The following is a 19,137-nucleotide window of genomic DNA, read 5'->3' as shown; positions in this document are numbered from 1 at the left end:
CTAGCTATTTCACTCCATGAAACTAAATTACTCTAATTTTAAATTTGTAATATAATTACTAATCAAGATACTACCAACCACCATTTCTGATATGAAATAGAACAGTTCCTATTGTATTAAAGCCATCAGTAGAAAAAACATAGTATATTACTTTGTGATGATGAAACTTATCATGTGTTTATTGCACTGCAACTGTGCCATTTTCTCATATCTATCCTTGAATACATATAATACAGAGATAATCTTATGAATGCTGTGGTAGCAGAAATAATGGTTCTGAAAAGATATCCATGTCTGAACCCCAAGAATACATGAATATGTTGACTTAGATGGTGAAAGAGATTTGCAGATGTGGCTAAATTAAGATCTTGAGACGAGAGACTACCCTGGATTATTTGGGTGAATTCATTCTAATCATGATGGTCCTTATAAGTAAAAAAACAAACACAGGAAGGTCAGAATCAGAGAGAGGTTTGAAGATGCATGGTACCGGCTTTGAGGATGCAAGAAGAGGCCATGAACAAAGGAATGAGGACACCTTCCAGAAATTGCAAAAAAGAGAAGTGATTCTCCCCTATACCTTCCAGAAGAAACTCAGTCCTGTTTAACACCTTGATTTTTGTCCAGAGAAACCAATTTCAGACTTGTGATCTCCAGCGCTGCAATGCAATTTGTGTTGTTTTAAAGCCTCCAAGTTTGTGATAATTTGCTAGAGCAGCAAAATGAAACTAATACAAATGGTTTAAAATATTAGCAAATGAAGATTTCTATGAATGGTAGAGTTGCTGGAGTTCACTATGGGTATATTTCATGGTTCTAGATTACTGGAGTTTACACTTTAGTAATAATTGATTTTTGATATAATTGTCTTGTTCATCAAACATGTGTACTCTGTGCCACAATTACTGTGTTGTATGTATTATACTGAATGCTCACTACCATCTGGTTATTGAACTAGTCAACCTTTATAACAAAAGTCTTGTAGACTCTTCATTAATCTTCTTTATGTCTATAATCTTAATTTTTTCAACAGGAATATTGAGGTACAGGGAAATTTGATTAGTTGCTCTAGGTTTAACTAGCTGACACCAATTGGAAAATGGCAAGAGCTTAGCTACAAACTCTAGTCTTTCTGATGTTAATGCCAATGTTATTTCACCAAGCTCAATTTATTTACTTTATTTTTCCAAATAGTTTGCTAGTGGGTATACTGTGCCTGTGGATGGAGCCCTATGTAATCTTGTGTAAGCAGGCTTCATAAAAGCTTTGGAAGGAAAGTCACCAAGAGGACTAGCAGGAGGCAGAGCCACCTTCTTGTGTATTATCTCTTCTTAAAGGAGAGAAATGTTGCCCTCTGTGACCCTGAAGTATTCCATAAAAATGAAGTATCCCATAAAATATGAACTAAAAAATTCTGAACATAATTTTTAAATTTTTTCAGAGAGAACATTGCTAAATCAGGTAATACATTCTAAACCAATAGTTCATTTTTAAGCATTTTAGAAATTCAAATTCACTATTCAGATTTTCATTTAAAATATTCTGCCTCTTGACTACTGTCCATGAAAATCTATTCCTCTAAATTTCATGAAATCAATTTAAGTAGAATAATATCCCAAAAGTCCAATCAGGTTTTTATTACCTTTATTAACTTATCAGCATTTGCCAGTTATTCAACTGAATCTATACTGGACAGTTAACATTTTAGTTATTATTGGAGAACACTGTTCCTTGAAAATTTATCATTGTGGATTTTTATTTTATTATAAATTTCCAGGAGCATTTAGTTAAAACAATGAATGAATTCCAAAATCTCTAGAAACAGTTTTCTTGTAACTTTTAACTTCATTAAAATTTTCCGTATAACGAGAGACAGTTTTCCTAGAAAATTTAAAGACATTTAAAAGTTGTAGGTAGGGACTTCCCTGGTGGCGCAGTGGTTAAGAGTCCGCCTGCCAATGCAGGGGACACGGGTTCGAGCCCTGGTCCAGGAAGATCCCACATGCCGCGGAGCAACTAGGCCCGTGTGCCACAACTACCGAGCCTGCGCTCTAGAGCCTGTGCTCCGCAACAAGAGAAGTCACCACAACTAGAAGCCCGCACACCGCAACGAAAGTAGTCCCCGCTCGCCGTAACTAGAGAAAGCCCGTGCACAGCGATGAAGACCCAACACAGCCAAAAATTAAAAAATAAATGAATTTATTAAAAAAAAAAAAAAGTTGTAGGTAAAATTTTAACTTTGATCCCAAAAGATGAAATTATTTAAAACAAAATTCAATTTAACAAAATTCATTTCAATTTCAATTAGTATAAAATTAGCATGTTTTCATATACATTTTAAATGTATAAATGTAAAATAAAACATGTTTTGCTCTTTAAAATTATGTTATGCCTTCATATTCAAATTTATAAGATACATAAGTAACTGAAGAGAATAGTGGATACAGCAGTGATTAAAAGAATAAGACCCATAAAAAAGTGAAGTGATATTTTTTGCATATTAGACTATTGCAAATTTTAAAGTTTGCTAATACTCATTTTTGGTGTCTATGCAGAAATATGAACCTTCATACACAGTTTGTGTGTGGGGTTTTTTTGTTTTTGTCTTTATTTTGACAAGAACATAATCTATACCACACTCTTTTGTTGCCATTTGGCAATACCTGATCATAAATTCATTCCCAGTAATTTAATCTGTCACCATTCCAACAAATTAAATTAATGAAAGTAGACATCAAATGTCACTTTGCATTGCTTAAAATTGGAAGGAATATAAATCTATTCAGTGGAAAGTTATGTATTATTTAAAGAGAATGATGTCTGTTAATATTTGTTGACTTGCTAATATCTAAAATATACATGATTAGTTAAAACTATATAGCATAGAACAGTGCCATACATATAATCTCTTATGCAAATACAGAGTTTTTATCAAATAATTTATTCATTTATTTATATTCACTAGTTCATATAATTATTTTTGTAGAAGTGGGCCCAAAACTTAAATATATGTAAGTATATATATCAGGCAAGAAATCATGGTATGGAGGTTAAGTGATGATGATGGAGAAGGTAAGTTTTATTTGCATTTAATAACTTTCTGTAGTGTTTGAATTTTAAATAACAGACATATATTGAATATATTTTAAAAATAAGGAAAATAATAGTCATAAAATGAAATGTTATTAGGAAATAGAAAAAAGTAGTAACGGTTGTGAATTTTGGGTAGACCAAATGTGTCAGAATGGATTGATCAGTTAATGAACAAGAAAGAGGATACAGAAGCCTTGAGCTTGGGCTATTGCCCCTTTTTCTTCTATTAGTTCTCTGTTGGGAAAATCATATTTATTTCCCATTACTCTATTTTATGAGCAGTTATTTCCATTAACATCCCTGGACTCTTGCTCTACCCCTAATTCTTCTACAGGAGGTCCTTGACTGGAATTGGTTAGAACTTACACATCAAAGTCTCAGGAGTCAGGACTCACTCTTTTCCCCATATTTTTCCACCACTAAGAGTGAGGCAGGGCAGCCACACAAGCAAGTGGTATAATCTGCAGACTAAACTTTCCCTTGCATGACTTTTCCCAAGTTTGGTTAAGGTAAATAAATAATTTTTTTTTAATGCCAAAGTAATGGAGACTTAAAGTCACAAAAATATCATGGCATAAAGGCTAAAATACAAGAAAATTTAGTGCAGTTGCTAGTGTAAAGAAAAATCTTAAATTTTTTTATATCAAAAAATGTAGTTGAATATTATGTTAAAAAGTTTAATATATGTTAACTATGAACCAGACATGTTCAACTGTAAAAATATTTTGATTAATGATATTTTATTTATTATTATTTTGTCTATACTTGAATTAACTAAAAATATCTGCCAAGGTTTTCAGCACAGTTTCTGAATTCTGAGCATCAGTGGGAGCATGCAATTACTAGAGGAAGTGAGGAAGCAAGGTAACTTGTTTAACTATGTTCCAATTTACTGTTTCTTTTTTTTTTTTTAAGACTAGTTTTTTTTAAAGCTGCATCTTTTTTTTTTTTTTTAATTTATTTATTTATTTTTGGCTGTGTTGGGTCTTCGTTTCTGTGTGAGGGCTTCCTCTAGTTGCGGCAAGCGGGGGCCACTCTTCATCGCGGTGCGCGGGCCTCTCACTATCGCGGCCTCTCTTGTTGAGGAGCACAGGCTCCTGACGCGCAGGGTCAGTAGTGGTGGCTCACGGACCTAGTTGCTCCGTGGCATGTGGGATCTTCCCAGACCAGGGCTCGAACCCATGTCTCCTGCATTGGCAGGCAGATTCTCAACCACTGCGCCACCAGGGAAGCCCTACTGTTTCTTTTCTGCATCTTTTTCTTTTTTATTGTAGCCTGCAGTGAATTCAAAACTCCTTAACAAATCCAAAGCTAATTTTAGTAAAAGTAGAGCTTACAAAAATTTAGAAATCTTATAATTTTTAAATGAAATAAACTCTAACCATTCATCTGATCCCTCATTCTTTACATACTGGGAAGTTCAAGTTTGTTAAATCACCTTGGCCTGGATTTTACTTTCTGTATCTGACAATGTGGCAAAGATGACCAGCAATTCAACAGATTTTGTTTCTCCTATCAGTGGGGCTCAGACAAGAATGAACTTTCCCAAGTCCCTCCCATCCTCCATCCAGTGGGGCTGTATTTTTGCCAAAGGTATGTGAGATAAAGTTATGCTTGTCTCTTCTAGTCCTAGGCCTTTAAAAGGGGGTCTCTCTTTAAGCTCTCTAATTCCTTTGATTTTTGTAGTGAGCATACAATGGTGAAGCTGTAAAGATTGATGGAGCCACAGATTGAAGGATCTTAAGTCCCTGAATTACCATGGAAGAAAGCCTCCTTTCAACTGAGTAAACATCCTGAATCATTATGCGAGGGAGAAATAGAATCCTATTGAGTTTTGCCATTATAATTCAAAGTTTATTTATTCAAATATCGTGTTACCCTAAGTAATGCATACACAATTTTAAATTTACAATGCATTCATTTTTATTTTGACTCATATCTTATTTCTGAATTTGGCTTTAGGGAATAGAAATTAGATATATGTGCATATATATATAAATATATATATATAAATATATATATATATATTTTTTTTTTCATCAATAGAACAAGGGTAAATGATAAATAGTATCTGGGAAATTGAATGATACAGTAATTTTCAAATTTACCATTATGTGATTTCTTCTGTTTTCCACTATTAGGAAGCCTAGGATTTGGAAATTTTGGAGAAATATACCTCCTCCAAAACCAGAAATTTAGGGGGTCAGATTTTTTCTTTATGTTTATAATCTGTAGAACTGGCTGAAGAAAGTTCACATAACACAATTATTTTATGGTTCTGTTAGTCATGGCAAGTATCATTATTATATTTATTATGTTTTTCATTTTAAAACAAAGTAAAATAAAATAAAATAGCAAAACTTATCCAAGAAAGAGAGATTCCTCTTATCTCCTTGTCAAACTAAAATGTGGTGGTACTGATCTGCTGTTTTTGTGCAAAGACCCCAGAAGAGAGGACATGCTAAGTAAGGGAGGGCCTATAATATGTCCCATTAAATGAAACCCATCATAAGCCCACAAAGAAGACTTCCCTGGTGGCTCAGTGGTTCAGAATCCACCTGCCAATGCAGGGAACCCAGGTTCGATCCTTGGTCCAGGAAGATCACACGTGCCATGGAGCAACTAAGCCTGTGCACCACAACTACTGAGCCCACGTGCCACAACTACTGAAGCCCTCATGCCCTAGAGCCCATGCACTGCAACTACTGAGCCCATGTGCTGCAACTACTGAAGCCCATGTGCCTAGAGCCCGTGCTCCACAACAAGAGAAGCCACTGCACTGAGAAGCTTGTGCACGGCAACGAAGAGTAGCCCCTGCTCGCCACAACTAGAGAAAGCCTGCACGCAGCAACGAAGACCCAACACAGCCAAAAATAAATTTAAAAAAAAAAAAAAAAAAGCCCACAAAAGTTATTGTGAAAACTTTGAAACAGCTACGTACAGGAAGTTAACATTTTTTCTTTAGACGATCTGTTGTAATGATTTATAATTATGATTCTAGTGGTATTTCATTACCTATGAAATCAACACAACATATAGAATTTACAAAAAAATAAAGTCTCTGTGTCACTTACCTGTATACTTATACACTTTGTGGAGAAAATTTAGACCAAGCAGGACTGTGTTCTGAAAGCCTGTAAAGTCACTGATGAAGGGGGCTTTATTCCCACTAACAAGCATTTGTGTTGGCAGGCCCTTCTGGAGTTCATATGTTCTAATCAAAGCTGAAGGGAAGAGGGGTGGAGCTAAATAATCCACAAACAAAGCCCTGCTGCTTTCAAACTCTGCTTCTTGTTTAGAGTAATGCTGTAACCTAATAGACAAGTGAGGGGGAGTATGCATTTAGAATTAGTCTACTCAGAACTTTGCCAACTGAACTTATAAAACAGCTAATTTCTTCAAAACTGCATTATTCTACTTTTTAGATTACAGACTGTAAAAATGTGGTATTGATTTAGCCCCTAGATTTGAAATTTTGAAGAGGTTTTCTTAGAATTTAAATCTGGAAATTATCATCCCAGAAAATATGTACTTTTAGTCAAATGTTTTGCCTTTTTCATAAAACATGCTCTACTTGCATAAACTCTGGAATGTGACCAACTCTCATTGTTTCAAAATGTAAAGATATAAATCAAAGAGGATTAGCAATTTCTGCTGGATTTGGATATCTCTTTAAGGACACATGATTTTCATTTCAGGTAACCACTGAAAAATGAAATAACCTATGGAGAATTTTTCCTGCTTTTCAGGTAGTTTGATATTTTTTCCTAATGATATATACTAGACAGACAATTTTTCTCTTTTTTTTTCTTCAGGTGTACAACATAATGATTTGACATTTGTGTATATTGCAAAATGATCACCGCAAGTCTAGTTAACATTAGTCACCCTACACAGTTACAAATTTTTTTCTTGTGATGAGAACTTTTAATATCTACTCTCTTAGAAACTTTCATATACGCAATACAGTACCATTAACTATAGTCACCATGCTGTACATTATGTCTTCATGACATTTATTTTATAACTAGAAATTTGTACATTTTGACCCTTTCCCGCATTTCACCTACCTCCCGCCTCTGGCAACCACCAATCTGTTCTTTGTGTCTATGAGCTTGGTTTTTGTTTTTTGGGACTTTTGTTTTTGTTTTGTTTTGTTTTTAAGATTCTACACATAAGTGAGGTCACACAGTATTTGTTTTTCTCTGTCTGACTTATTTCACTTAGAGTAATGCCCTCAAAGTCCATCCATGTTGTTGTAAATGGCAAAATTTCCTTCTTCTTTATGGCTGAATAATATCCCATTGTGTATATATACCACATTTTCTTTATCCATTCATCTGTCGGTGGACACTTAGGTTGTTTCCATGTCTTGGCTAGTGTAAATAATGCTGCAATGAACATGAGGGGTGCATATATTTTTTTCAAATTAGTGTTTTCATTTTTTTTTTCAGAAAAATACCCAGAAGTAAAATTGCTGGATAATATGGTAGTTCTATTTTTAATATTTTGAGGACTCTCCATACTGTTTTCTATAGTGGTTGCACCAATTTACATTCCATTTTCTCTTCTTATTGACAAAGAAATTTTAATTTTTAATTTGTATTGAATAATGTTATATCTGTATTATCTGTATCACCTGGTCTGGAAATATACCTACTTAAAAAATACTTTCAAGTTTTATCCAGTAAAATGTTTTCTTATCAGTTTTATCTTTATCATAATACTTCCCAATGGTTGACATACAGGTAAATTGAAAAAGATTTCAGTGAAAAAGATAGTGTAAGATAGATAGTGTAAGATTAAAAAAATAACTTTAGATCCATTCTTACCTATTGTGAAATTTTTTTTTTTAAATTAATTAATTAATTTATTTATCCTTGGCTGTGTTGGGTCTTCGTTTCTGTGCCAGGGCTTTCTCTAGTTGCGGCTAGCAGGGGCCACTCTTCATCGCGGTGCACGGGCCTCTCACTATCATGGCCTCTCTTGTTGCGGAGCACAGGCTCCAGACGCGCAGGCTCAGTAACTGTGGCTCACGGGCCCAGGTGCTCTAGCGGCATGTGGGATCTTCCCAGACCAGGGCTCGAACCCGGGTCCCCCGCATTGGCAGGCGGACTCTCAACCACTGCGCCACCAGGGAAGCCCTATTGTGAAATTTTTTACGAGCAACCTTCAAGGATGAGACATGTGCAACCCATAAGTACTTCAAGAGGTCATCAAAGTTACTAGAATATGACTTTACCTGCTATCCAAGAAGGAAAATCTTATTAATATTTAGGCAATTATAACAATCTCTCTTTCTGAAAATCAATTCTATTTATAAATATAATTTTTCAATATTCTAAATGAGGGGAGAATATTTAAGAGTTAAAGTATAAAAGACTTAATGCTTAATTCTCCCCAAAGAGCTTAATATTAACTATATTAATTACTAGTATTACTGAATCCATTTGAAAGAAATAAACCATATGATTTTGAAATGCTCAGAATTTTATACTGTAGTATTTCATTTATTTGTTTTTCTCTTGCTATGCAATGAACTTTCCACAAAGTTTTAAAAGTCAGAAATGGGAGAAATGGGAGGAGGTATAAGAGTATTTTCACCTAATCATATGCAGTATAATGAACAAGTTCTCTAAAGGGAAACCTGATCTTTGGTCATTTACTCTCACCCATGACACTTCACTTTGGACATCAACATTTGATTCTGATTGTCAAATTATCATTTTAGTCAGTGCAGGTGATGGTTTATAAAGTGAGTTGAAATAAGCTGATCAAATTCACTGCAATCTATTCCCTAGTAGTATTTATAGAGTTTACTGCTCACTTGACCTGAAAATGTGATGAACATGCACTATGAAGACATAATTTCTACAGGTTTTGAATATAATTTATTTGGTGTGAAAAGAATGGATAGGGCAGTCTTAATATTAATGTGGGTGCTAATGAGATATGATGTCATGCAGTAATCTACTCATATTAATATTGTTGTCATCCTAATAAAGACTTAGATACTAGAACTTTATTCCTTAGGAACATACTGTTCAATGCATAAAAAATCTTACATTAAATATTATTCAAAATTTATCTGACTACTCTCGGAGAGTATTACTTAAAACCCTAAAAAAAACCCCACCAAAACCTGGTAAAATTTATTCCATTTTTTCATTGTATCTGGAAAGGATGAATAACAGCTAGAAACATTATAACAAAAATTCATCTGATCCTCGGATGGTGGCAGAAAGGTGACATTGTCTGATGATATTCCCATTATGTCAGAATCAACCACAGCAAGGAAGGGTATTGCAGAGAGATAATAATTAAGGTCTGTATAAACAAAAAGTTATTAATGTATTACAAATTCCTACTTTTGTCCTATATATTTAAAGCAAGTTTTGAGGTTACTAGCTTTCTCTAATTGATATTTTCATAATTGGATAAATTAACTACTAATTTTTAAAATACTGTCTAAAACCTCATGTCAGAACATTCACAATATTTGGGTCAAAGAGATTTTTCTTTTTTTTTTGTAAAAGCAGTAGTTCTCATTTCTATTTTTGTTTCTATTATTGGGATTCTAGATTGAATTGATTCTTTGAGGAAAGGTCATCAATTTGAGTTTTGATTGTTACCTTAAACTCACCAGCCCACCAACTGTCCACAGAGATACATAGATGATCCCCAGATTCATGGCCACAGTCTGCCCTTTGGGTGGGATCAGCTAAAGAGAAAGGATCAAGGGCTGGGTTTACAAGGCTCATTTTTAAGCTGTAGATATACTAGATACATTAGGTTTACAGAAATGCACAAAATATTTTTCTTTTAAAGAATTGTGTCAGCTTTCCCATCACTGTTGTAAAAAAATTAACAAACAGAAACCCAGGGCTTCCCTGGTGGCGCAGTGGTTGAGAATCTGCCTGCCAATGCAGGGGACATGGGTTTGAGCCCTGGTCCAGGAAGATCCCACATGCCGCGGAGCAACTAAGCCCATGCGCCACAACTACTGAGCCTGCATTCTAGAGCTCGCGAGCCACAACTACTGAAGCCCGCGTGCCTAGAGCCTATGCTCCGCAACAAGAGAAGCCACCGCAATGAGAAGCCCGCGCACTGCAACGAACAGTAGCCCCTGCTCGCTGCAACTAGAGAAAAGCCCATGCGCAGCAACAAAGACCCAACGCAGCCAAAAATAAATAAATAAATTTATTTATTAAAAAAAAACCCACAGAAACCCAAATTAAATTAAATTAGATTAAATTAAATTAAAATTTGGGAGACCAGAATGGAGAGATCTCACACCTTGCAATGATAGCAGATCCCAACAGGAAGAAGAAAAACTCCTTTTCTTTCCTCACAGGGATTCAGCCAATGAAAAGCCATGGACTCTTTGTTTACTATAGCCCTCCCAACTTCCTTTTTCTTCTATAAAAGTGTGCTCCTTCCCTTGCCATGCGGGCACTTGCATGTTGTTTTCCATGGTTGCAGACCCTAAACTGCAATTCTCTGCTGATCCTGAAAAAACCCATATTCCCTAGAGAAATATTTGGCTGTTTATTTATTTGTTTATTTGGCCAACATTTTGGCGGTCCATGCAGGGACCAGAGAAGATCCTCAAAGACTCCCGGCTTGGGAGCAAACAGGTGTGGTACACACAACTGACCCCATTATCACTCACTGCTTTCTCAGTGACCCTGGAGTTTGAAGGTATGTCTTTCTCCTAGATCTGAGCTCATGCTCTCTTTGCATTTGATGCTCTGTAGGCTTTATTTGGGATCTATTTTAAGTTTCGTCTTTCTGGTTAAGTCCTTGTTCTATATGCAAGTACCTGTTTGGCATTTTGGTCTGATTTTGAGGTTAGACTGTTTCAACTGAAGCAGGCTGAAATGCCTTAGACCCATTCTTTTGGGACAGGGGAAAGAATTCCTTGCTTCACTGAAATCGTGTTGGTTTTTTAGCCTTTGACTTATTCCTTTGGAAGGGGTTATTTTCTGGAAATTGGCTGAAAAGGCTTTTGGCCTGGCTTCTCTGGGACCAAGCTGTTTTTTAACATTGGCTGGTATTAGGCTTGCAAGTTGTTTGAGCTGTAAGCTGTTCAAGCTGTTTGAAAATTGTTCTTTGATCTCAGAGAGACAGCAGTTAGTGGTCTTGAAACAAGATCTTAGTTCCCTGCCCTGGAATTGAACCTGAGTAGCCTGGATGAAAACCAGGAATCCTATCTGCTAGACCACCAGGGGCTAGAGGCTAGAAGCAAAGTTGCCCTGGCTCTTGCCCCCATTTGAAAGCAAGAATATTTCAAGCAGGCAAAAACTGCAAAAACAGGTACAAAGTTTATTAATAGAGACACAGCACAACATGTGGGAGAGCACACAGAGAAAGAGTTTATTTAGACAGAAGCAAAACAGGAATACACACCTGGAGAGAAATGGTGTGGGTGTCCTCCTTAATGAGGAGGGGCACAGTAAAGAGAAAGTCAGATCATTTACGTAGGGGCAGTTCTTCTGAGACTTTGTTCTCCTCTGCCCAATTATCTCCTTTCTTTTCTCGTATCTGACCTATCTTAGGGCCCTATGCAATATTTGCACACATCTTTTTGCCAAGATGGATTCCAGCAGAGGCTTACGGGGGGCTTTAAAACACCTACTATGGGATGGTGCTCCCTCCTTTTTTGACCCCCCAAGGAGCCTTCCTGTACATGTGCAGTTGGGGAGGTTTCCTTGACCTCAGGAGTGATAGATGTGGTCGTCTTATCTCTTTGCTCCAGCAGGGCTCAGCTCCCGCCACTAATTTTGTCCTTGGAGTGTCAGGGAAAACAAAGCTCCGATTTACTCCACTTGACAAACCCCAGCTGCTCAGCCCTGGGGCCCATCTACCTCCTACCTCACTTTCACTCTAAAGAAAAACCTCTGAGAAATGGGATCCCAGTTACCTAAGAATTTTGAGAGTGCCCCCCGCCCTCCCCCCGGACTCCAGCCAATTTTATATTTAAAAACAGTGGTCCTTCCTCGTGCACATCTGCAACTAAATGGATCAACCTGGCCAAACAACAATTAAAAATATCAATGGCCATTATGGGGAATTTTTGAAATCTCCAAACAATTTTCTTAAAACCAAATTGGACTACAATAGCTTAAAAATTTCCAGAACTGAGTGAAATGCTTGTTTCAATTGGTATCTTGAGGCTTCCCAATATTATTGGGAGTCTAAAATTGTATCTTTGCAAATTAAGATTTTAAGATGAACTGAGACAAACAATTAAAAAAAGATAAAATGTCTCCCAAAGCCTCACGCTCTTCTCCCTTGGTTCCTCCTTCAGCACCACCTGTCTCTTTCCCCAGCTCTCCCTGGCCAGACTCCACCTCTGATGCCATCATCCCCCTTCCTTCTACACCACCCACACACACCTCCTCTATACCCTCAATTCCCCCATGCTAACTCTCTCACCCAACTTCCCCTTTCTCTGAAATTCTCCCCATTCCCTTTTCTTCTGAACTTGTCAGAATCTGTCCCTTTAAAATTAAGCCTTCTGAGGATCCAGAGAGCAAACCCTTAATTTCTTATATTCCCTGCACTAAATTTGAACTGCAAGTCATTGTCAAAGATTTTCCCCAAATAACTGGAGATCCTCACAGATTTGCTAAGGAATTTAATATTGTCATTCAAACTTACCAGACTGGTTTCTCTGACTTATATTAGCTAGTTCATATGCTTGTTGGTGAAGGCCAGGCTCAGCATTGCATAAAACCTGCTAATAGGGAAATCCTGAAAGATCTCTAGAATGACAACTGGGAGATCAGCCCACTAACTTACTATATGATCAGGCTCAAGCTATCTCTAGGTGACTTCATCAAGCAATTTCTAGGGCTTTTCCAAAACCTGTTGATTGGAACAAAATTCAGGCTTGCACACAAAAATCTGATGAACATGTTCATGACAATTACAACCAACTTCAGGTTGATTTTAAAGAAAATTCTGGCCTTCCTTTAGTTGTTGATTCCACCTGGGTAGTTTTTAACTCTATGTTTATTCATGAATTGAACTGGGACCTTTCCCTTATAGTAAAAAGGACCAGGATGGAATAGGAAACTAGGTCTACTCTAGAGTCAGTTAATCTGGCAAACCAGCTGTCTCATACTCTAGATGAATCACCTCAAAGGAAGACTGCCAAAATTCTTAATCTTCAACTCCAGGAAATGAAGGCTCTTAAGTGAAACAAAATCCTCCCAGTTTCATATATTATTGCAATAAGCCAGGACATTGGAAAGAGATTATTATAAATTTAAGTGTTTTATGAGCCTTCAGTCTTCTAATCAGGCTTTCCAGTGTCCTTCTGATTCTCAGTGACGGGGCTTTGAGGAATTACGTTCTGTGGAAATAAAATTTAAAATGGCCTCTATATTCAGTAATTATTGAATGCAATACTTTTACCTGCAACTTTAGCTATTATTAAGATTCCAGGGCAGGGGCTTCCCTGGTGGCGCAGTGGTTGGGAATCTGCCTGCCGGTGCAGGGGACACGGGCTCGAGCCCTGGTCCCGGAAGATCCCACGTGCCGCGGAGCGGCTGGGCCCGTGAGCCGCAATTACTGAGCCTGCGTGTCTGGAGCCTGTGCTCCGCAACAAGAGAGGCCGCGATAGTGAGAGGCCCGCGCACCGCGATGAAGAGTGGCCCCCACTTGCCACAGCTGGAGAAGGCCCTCGCGCAGAAACTAAGACCCAACACAGCCATAAATAAATAAATAAATAAAATGTAAAAGAGATAAGCAAAACATTCTCTCTCTAAAAAAAAAAAAAAAAAAAGATTCCAGGGCATTCTAAACTTGATTCTGTTAGCTAAGTAAAATCACCCTGCCAATATTTCCACAAGGAATGCTGCCCTTAAAGGTAGCATTAGCAGCCAAACCTCTGTCATGTTCCAAAGGGCCCCCAAATGGTAACTTAGAAAAACTGGCTAGAGAAGCCCAACAGTTGGCCTCAGGACAGGAAAAACAAGATTGTAAATTTAACAGTTGTTGGTTTGGTAAAAAAAAGGAAAGCTCTGGTTTGACCAAACAACAACCCAGTCCCACTGGAGACTCTAAAATTCCCACCTTTCACCACTGTCAAAATGATAGCCTTCATGAATCAGTATTGGGAGAGAAACATTAATAAGGCCACAAAAAGTGCCTGTCTCACTTGTCCCACTTATCTGAAGTACAACGCAGAGAAGCCTGTTCGTACTGCTCCTAGACATTTTAAACTGCCTAACGGACCGAAGTCTGGAAAAATGGATTTCATACAACTTCCTTTGTCTCATGGGTAAAAATGTTTTAGTTACAATCTCTATATTTTCACATCAGACTGAATCCCTCCCTTGTAAACAGCCTACTGCCTCTTCCGTGGTAAAAGTCCTTTTGGAAAAGATTATCCCTACCTGGGGAAGTCCTCTAAAACTTCATAGTGATTGAAGAACTCATTTTACTGGCCAAGTACTTTAAGTCTGTGCTGTTTGGCCAGTTTTATAACTATTTCACTGCGCTTATCATCTTTAACCCTCTGGTTTAGTTGAATGCACTAATGCATGATTATTATTATTTTTAAATTTTATTTATTTATTTTTCACCACATTGGGTCTTTGTTGCTGGTCCGCTTTCTCTAATTATGGCGAGCAGGGCGCTACTCTTCGTTGCGGTCCGCGGGCTTCTCATTGCAGTGGCTTCTCTTGTTGTGGAGCACGGGCTCTAGGCATGCGGGCTTCAGTAGCTGTGGCATGCAGGCTCAGTAGTTGTGGCTCGCAGGCTCTAGAGCGCAGGCTCAATAGTTGTGGCGTATGGACTTTGTGGTTCCGAGGCATGTGGGATCTTCCCGGACCAGGGCTCGAATCCATGTCCCCTGCACTGGCAGACGGATTCTTAACCACTACGCCACCAGGGAAGTCTCCACTAATGCATTATTAAGACTCAACTGGCGAAATTTGTAGATGCCCTCCAAATACCTTGCCCAAAAGGATTGCTGTGAGATCCTTTTGGAACTCACAAACTCTCAACTTTTGAGATAGTCATGGGATACCTAATGCACTTGATTACTGCTTCTTTTGGCCCATAGCTGATGAAAAAGGACATACTTATATATTGCAAAGGCATAATTGTTTCTATTAAAAATAACAATGCTTCGGTAGAGCAATCTTCTCACAGTGTGCTCTTGGGAGATGAAGGCATTAAGAGTTACACTTTGCTACCAGGAAATTTTGTCTATTGGAAAAGACACTTCTAGAAGAACTCTCTTCAGCCTCACTGGAAAGGCCCCTGTCAGGTACTGTTAACCAACACTTGTGCTATCAAACTCCAGGAAAAGACTCTTTGATTCACATGACACAGCTAAAGAAATCACCAGACCCTGACTGGACCTGCACATCATCTGGTGACCTGAAAGTAAAGATTTCCTGGAATTGAAGCAGATGGCATCTAATGAGACAGCTTTCCCAAGATATCTGAATCAGGCTTGTTGGAAGTTTGCCACCAGACCTTTGTGATGATATAACACTTCAGATGATTTCCAATGCCTATGATCTTCATAACATATGGACTTTAGATAAAAACTTCCTGCCAGTTCTCCCTCCACCCCTCCTTGTTACTCAAATGTGAGCTTAATAGGTTTCCAATCTGTGCACTTTCCCTCTGACATGAGACATTACACCCAGGAAAGGTCTTTCTTGACACTGCTTCGTGAACTTTCCACTTTTTGTCAGAAGAATTCCACTACTCTTCCCGCCATCTTTTAGCACTTTCTCCTCCTTTATAGCCAAACTGTGCTCACCTCCTGTTGATTTTTCCTCTGAAGAATTTTTTTCTTGGTTTCTGATGGCAAGAAATACATCATTCTCAATAACCTTGACCAAAACCTGTTTTTTTGGTACCCATTTTTTCAAGAATGAAATTAATGCTATATTTTTTACTATTCAAACTAAAATTTCTGCCATGAACTTACCCTATTTTCCAATTATATTATGCCATGCTAATTTCAAACTCTGTCCTTTAGCTCATTCTATTTCTTTATTTGTGGATTACTTTTCTTTTTTAATCTATCAACATTTACTCTTTTTTTCAAGATTCATTTCCAATCTTATTCTATTCCCAGACTATTCCAGCTCACAACACTCTCACTTTTATCCAGTATTTTATGCATTGACCTTTTATTTTCCTCTGATTGTATCATTTCTAACTTTTCTTCTTAACTATGTTGGAAGTCCTTTAAGGGAAGGCATTATCCTGCCTCAGACCCTCAATATTCTCTTTCCAATTCCAACATTTTTCCAATTGAAATTTCTGCTAAGCAATAAAAATAAATGAATATTGACATATGTAAGTAGATTGCTGAATCTCAAAATAATTATGACAATTGAAATACACCAGACAAAAATGAGTACACAACTGTTTAAATGAAACTCTAGGTAACGTTGTCTAATCTGCAGTGATAGAAAGCAGATCAGTGGTGCCTGTGAAGTTGGGGAGCAGGGTGAGGTGAGAAGTTAGTGGCTTGGAGGGCAGGGAGAGAGTGGACATAAGGGGTAGGGAAGTTCTTGACGATGAGAATACAAAGGGGAAAACAAAGTTTTTGGAGTAACGCATATGGTCATTTTCTGTGGTGATGGGTTCAAAGCTATATACATATTTCAAACTTATCAGTGAATACATTTTTAAATGGGCAACTTATTGTATTCTTATTATATATTAATAAAACTATAAAAAAAACTCTGCTAAGCAAGCAAGAAACAAACATTCAGAAGGCCTAAGTATTGTGCAAGCATTATTAAACTCAAACATATTGCTTAGGAGCCCAATTAAGACTCCTTAGTCTGAATTTAAAGACATTTCTTAAACAAGCACTAACTGATCTTCCCAAATTTACCACTCACTACTCTGTTTCACATTCCAGTTCTCCTGCCAGCGTGTTAGTCTTACTCCTGATACAACCTGCTGTCATTGCCATCTCTGTGATATTATTCCCTCAAGGCCTTCACCAAGCTCCTTGGTCCTACTTTCTTCTTATGATAATCTCAGCCCATGGTTGTCACTCTCTTTTTTAATTTACTCTTGTGATTATAGTCCTTATCTTATCTTTGAGACTTAGCATACTGTTGGTGAAATACTTTTATGGAGCCTTTTATAATTTTTAATCCTGTTAAGATTTTTCTCTAGTTATATCATAGAGTTCAACTCAATTAAGAACTAAGTAAAATCAGCCACTTAAAAAAGAGAGGAATTCCTTTTATTGTGTTCTTGAATGAAAATGAAATTTTTTTAAAGTATCCAGTCCGGCATTCTACCTTGCTGTTTGCTCATTTCTGGACTCAGAGTAGAAAACTTTCCTGGGAGTAAGCATGTGTCACCTTTGGGGGAGTTGCTTATTGTTTACAGTGGACCTTAAGGTTTGGGCTCTTCCTGAACCATGTCTCAGGAGGTCAGATATTCCTTTTCTCCATGCCAAGGATAGGCTAAGAATAGGAATTATGCTGGGTGTTAGGAGATTCCCTAACAAGCTCGGTTTTAATGCCAGCTTGGGATGTTATCACAGACCAGAATTTTCAGAGTCTCCTCCCTTATCTTTTCTCCAACAGCACACATTTTCTCATTGATTCCTTTCTTCCAACACTATTTTCTGGGAGTTGATGGTAAAGTTTCCTTATTTCTTGAATGCCATTGTTAGCCAGAACAAGATAGCTTAGGACTTAGGATATTTTTGTTCCAAAACAAATCTCTACTTTCATTCCTGAGTGTAGATGCTATTTTCAGGTAAAGAACACATGAAAGAAAGGTTCTACCACAGACATTTTTGCTTCTTTTTTTACTTCAATCTACATGATTACTTAATCACATTTAAACATTAGGTGATGCAAACTAATCTTATACACCCTTGTGAATTTAATGTATATTGCCTTAACTGTTTCTTTCCTGAATGTACTCCCCAGTGCTTAAGACTAGGCTTGGTATATAGTAGCACCTCAATTAATAGTTGTTGATATTGAATAAACCAGGTCTAATATGCTGTGCCTCAGTGAATGTGGTAATCACTAGCCATTTGCGGCTATTAAATTTAAAATTAATTGAAATTAAATAAAATTAAGAATTCAGTTCTGCAGAAGTATTAGCCATTACAAGTGTCCAATAGCTGCATGTAAGAACATATGGCTCCTGCTCTCACACTGACAGTGCAAATACAGAAAATGTTTATTATTGCACACAGTTCTCTTGGACATCACCTAGTAGAACAACCATACAGACATTCCATAAAGGCTTGATGAAGAGAGATTAGGAAAAAATGAGGACAAAAATAGAGAGGAGGAGTAGGAAAAAAGATAGTTGGAAAAGGAGTAGGAAGGGGAAAGAGAGAAAAAAAAATCAACTTTCAAAAAAGTGGTGTTATATATACAAGGTACTACTTCCTAATTAACTTACAGCAAAATTAAAGAGTCATTGTAATGAAAAAGAGAGTCATTCTTACCTGTACTGCCACCCGTGATGCACAGGCAGTCCCCATAAAATATTTTGTTCATTTTCTGGTGCAAATTTTACAAAATACTTGCCTGTCTTGTTCAATAGGATTTTATATGTCCCCAGTCTCTCAAGGTAATTCCAGACATTAATGATGTATTTTCCATTTTCTACCTTGTAGTCACTGAACTGATCAGGACTCTCTTTCCACAGAGGGGGATACACATCTGAGATATTGGATATTCTTCCTAAAGAATCAAAAGTACAGCCTATTATTACACAGGCCCAGGAAAGATTAAAAGCCATGATGTTTAACCTGGAGACTGAGATTATGACAGAACTTTTATTGGGAAATGGAGGAGGAAGCTACAATTTTTTTATACCTCTTCCAATCATATGCTTTCAGGTCTCTTCCCTGGCTAAAGATAGGGTGAAGATAAAGATATACCTTGCCAGAGATAACAGGGTACTTCCCTTGCTATTCATCTCCCAAATAAATAATGTTGATTATGTATCAGTCTTTAAAATTTTTAGGAAGAGGTGGTTTCTTCTTAAATTTATTTCTGTCTCTATTTGTTTCTC

The 19,137-nt window shown here is 37.2% G+C and overlaps 1 protein-coding gene across 1 annotated transcript; it reads right to left on the bottom strand.

The window, feature by feature from the left end:
• Positions 1–1,783: 1,783 nt before the first annotated feature.
• Positions 1,784–18,861, bottom strand: LOC132376073 (protein LEG1 homolog). The gene is made up of 7 exons (XM_059941617.1): positions 18,566–18,861; positions 12,532–12,545; positions 9,737–9,814; positions 9,236–9,420; positions 8,220–8,338; positions 6,168–6,406; positions 1,784–1,881 (listed from the first exon to the last, which is right to left on the bottom strand). The coding sequence occupies exons 1-7, from the start codon at positions 18,859–18,861 to the stop codon at positions 1,784–1,786; spliced, it is 1,029 nt and encodes a 342-aa protein (XP_059797600.1).
• Positions 18,862–19,137: the final 276 nt, after the last annotated feature.

This window comes from Balaenoptera ricei, chromosome 12, assembly GCF_028023285.1.
Source record: "Balaenoptera ricei isolate mBalRic1 chromosome 12, mBalRic1.hap2, whole genome shotgun sequence".
In the NCBI taxonomy this organism is placed as follows: domain Eukaryota; kingdom Metazoa; phylum Chordata; class Mammalia; order Artiodactyla; family Balaenopteridae; genus Balaenoptera; species Balaenoptera ricei.
Note: the sequence above shows the minus strand (reverse complement) of the source record. Positions and strands in the feature narration are given on the sequence as shown.

Excerpts from the sequence above, each read along its gene's own strand:
- LOC132376073 (XM_059941617.1), bottom strand. The coding sequence starts at position 18,861 with ATGGCTTTTAATCTTTCCTGGGCCTGTGTAATAATAGGCTGTACTTTT. Across the intron at positions 9,421-9,736 it reads TGTGGACAGTTGGTGGGCTG|ACCTTAATTATTATCTCTCT; the intron begins GTGAGTTTAAGG and ends TTGTTTATACAG. Across the intron at positions 1,882-6,167 it reads CAAAGTGTATAAGTATACAG|GAAAACTGTCTCTCGTTATA; the intron begins GTAAGTGACACA and ends TAAATTTTCTAG.